Source organism: Acyrthosiphon pisum, chromosome A1, assembly GCF_005508785.2.
Source record: "Acyrthosiphon pisum isolate AL4f chromosome A1, pea_aphid_22Mar2018_4r6ur, whole genome shotgun sequence".
Taxonomy (NCBI): Eukaryota; Metazoa; Arthropoda; class Insecta; order Hemiptera; family Aphididae; genus Acyrthosiphon; species Acyrthosiphon pisum.
The window spans coordinates 53,861,462-53,864,400 of record NC_042494.1 but is presented as its reverse complement, the minus strand read 5'-3'; the positions used below and the strand labels follow the sequence as shown (position 1 = coordinate 53,864,400).

At 22.6% G+C, this 2,939-nt stretch overlaps 2 protein-coding genes across 33 annotated transcripts in view; one reads left to right on the top strand and one right to left on the bottom strand.

Moving 5' to 3' along the window:
• Window positions 1-2,939, top strand: part of LOC100164544 (acetylcholine receptor subunit alpha-type acr-16-like) — a 225,096-nt gene that overhangs the window by 114,719 nt on the left and 107,438 nt on the right. The gene's annotated exons all lie outside the window — the stretch shown is intronic.
• LOC100162450 (dentin sialophosphoprotein) overlaps window positions 1-2,939 on the bottom strand; it is a 23,705-nt gene that overhangs the window by 5,026 nt on the left and 15,740 nt on the right. For 28 of the 30 annotated variants that reach the window (XM_008191574.3, XM_008191583.3, XM_016809597.2 and 25 more), the window contains 11 exons: window positions 2,760-2,816; window positions 2,597-2,668; window positions 2,000-2,059; window positions 1,848-1,919; window positions 1,590-1,646; window positions 1,435-1,509; window positions 1,204-1,260; window positions 1,045-1,116; window positions 740-811; window positions 355-411; window positions 246-284 (listed from right to left, as the gene is read on the bottom strand). In XM_008191574.3, the coding sequence (XP_008189796.1) occupies window positions 246-284; window positions 355-411; window positions 740-811; window positions 1,045-1,116; window positions 1,204-1,260; window positions 1,435-1,509; window positions 1,590-1,646; window positions 1,848-1,919; window positions 2,000-2,059; window positions 2,597-2,668; window positions 2,760-2,816 (690 nt within the window). The remainder of the gene's footprint in view (window positions 1-245; window positions 285-354; window positions 412-739; window positions 812-1,044; window positions 1,117-1,203; window positions 1,261-1,434; window positions 1,510-1,589; window positions 1,647-1,847; window positions 1,920-1,999; window positions 2,060-2,596; window positions 2,669-2,759; window positions 2,817-2,939) is intronic. The other 2 variants (XM_016809596.2, XM_029487271.1) reach the window with 2 other exon arrangements.

Genomic DNA, 2,939 nt, shown 5'->3' with positions numbered 1-2,939 from the left:
GTTGGAAAAAATTAAGTACGTTAGCGTTGTATAAACAAATTAAATTTTTTTTAACTTAATAAAAAGTTAACAAAAAGTGTGTATTAACTTTTAACTTAACTGAGTTAACCTATAGTTAAATTAACTTTTAACTTTAAACTTTTTGTTATTGGTGCATATTAACTTAACTTAACTGAGTTAAAAAAATCATTAACTTGCCCAGCCTTGGTATTTAGTTACTACTCACTAAGTATACTATTACTTACTGACGACGAAGTCAAAGATGATTCATTTTGTTGCTTCTTCTAAAAGCAATAAAATGAACAAATTTAAAATAAGAAAAATAGTACAATTAGTATTTTGTGCAGTATTCACCATTAATTCTGTCATTTCTTCATCTACTTCTGATTCAGAGCTACTATATTCTAACCCCTAATAATAATAAAATATGAATTAGAATATTAAGTAGTAAAGTACAATAATATATTTATAATATAAATAGCGTGTTTTGTTTAATTTAATTTTAATTTGAAATGTTTTTACAAATTTATTGTATACCTATGGGTATTTAACATAATTTGAATCAATTTTTAATGCTAAACATGCATACTATACTATTATAGTATTATTCTAAGATAACTAAAATTTTAGTACCTAACATTAAAATATATTCATGTTTATTTATTTTATAAACTTAAATCAGACAAATTTTAATTAATAAAAGCTAAAAATAATACTCTGGTCATCGAATATTATTTACCGATTGGTTTACTGCATTTTTGTCACATCCACAGCGTGACGATGAAGATGAAGTACCACCTTTTCTATTTAACTGAATAAATACAATTTTGTTACCATAAATATAAAATAATAATTATAGCGATTTATATACTTTCAATAATAATTTTTACGAAAAATGCAACAAATGTTTTATTATGCAATAAGTATAATACATATACCTAAAAGCAAACATCCACATTAAATGTTTTAAGAAAATTTGTTTATTATTTTGCCAGGTCAAAATTTTAAAAGTGTAAAGCAAATGATAATAGTTAACGTATTTACCGTATTATTTATTTCTTCGTTACCACTCCCATAACGCGTCATTGAAGATGACGATTTATTATTTTTCCTGTCCTATAAAAAATAAATAAAAACAAATTGATCATCAATAATTTTATTTACCTATTTAAGAGGTATTTAAAAAAAATAAATATTATTTACCATCGTTTGCCTAATTGCATCATCTGTTTCTGATTCATATGTACTATATTGGCCACCCTAAAAAAAATAAATCAAATTAAAATAGTCCATTATATTATGCATATCAGATATGTATAGTTGCATAATAGATTATTAATTAATGTACATATTGTTTATTCAAAATTAAATAACTTAAAAAATATTTAAAAAAAATATTAGAATAAAATATGCCAGTCATCAAATTTTATTTACCGACATGTTTTTTCCATTATTACTAGTTTGGCCACGTGTCATTGAAGATGACAACGATTTGTTATTTTTCCTATCCTAAATAATATATAAAAACAATTTGATCATTAATAAATTATTTTACTTATTTAAGAGGTATTAAAAAACATATTATATACCATCGTTTGCCTAGTTTCATCATTTATTTCTGATTCAAACGTACTATATTGGTTAACCTAAAAAAATAGGCATCTCATCATATTCCATATTAAGCATTTAAAGTATAGTTAAAAAACTTTCCTTGTTAAAATAAATTCCCATACATTATGTTATCATTATAAGCTAATGCATGTTTTATATTTAACTTTAATGAGCTAGGAAAAACATTAAAAAAATATTAGAAGAAAATATTAGGTCAGTCATCAACCGTTATTTACCGATTTGTTTATTCCATTTTGACCGCTTCCGCCGTGTGATAATGAAGATGAAGATTTGTTTTTTTCATTTAACTGAATTAATAAAATATTTTTACTACAAAGATTACAATATAATATTCAATTTATTTAATGTGTATTGTATTATTATTCACCATTAATTTATTGTCTTGATCGTCAGTATCCGTCTCAGAATAATTATTTTGTTGATTATTCTAAAAATATATATGAGAAATATTTTTAATAGGAATAATAATTAAAACGTTTTATGTACCTATAGTTTGAATAATAATGTTTACACAAAGTTAAACTATTTTTATATATTTAATATTTATAATGCATGAATCAAACATTTCACGTAATATGTGCATAGAAAAATTATATTTATTTTTTAGAGAAATTGCAATTCGGGCAGAACTACATATTCAAAATGTTTAAGTAAGAATAATATATCGAATTCGTATTTATCAATTTCTTAATTCTTTCTTTTCCACTTCCGGATATAGAAGATGACGATTTTTCATTTTACTTATTTTAAAAAATAATAGAAAAATGTATTATTGAAAAAAAAATAAGTATATTATAGCACTTGGATAAAACATTTTCAATTCACGAATAAGTTAATAGCCTAATATGACTTTTAGAGCACTTTTACTAGAAAAACAATCATGATGGATGACATAACTCTTAATAGTCAAAAATCTTGTCATAGCATATTATCATCATAATATTTTTAAAAATTGATTATTTACCGATTTGCGTATTCCAGATACACCACTTTCACTACGTGTCAATGCAGATGAGTTTTTATTGTTTTCTTTTTTCTAATCAAATGATATATATTTGATCAATAAAATAAAACTATCATATAAACAAGAAATGTTTTTTTTTTTTTTTAATAATAATAATAATTACCTTCATTTCACGGTTTTTTTCGTTCGATTTCAACTCGGAATAACTTCGGCCAACACTCTAACAAACATAATATAATATAAATATGAATTATTCATCAAGTATATATTTTTAGTGAATTTCTAATAGATTAAAATAATTTCAATACATTTAGAGTTATTAATTAATGTTGAATATTAAATA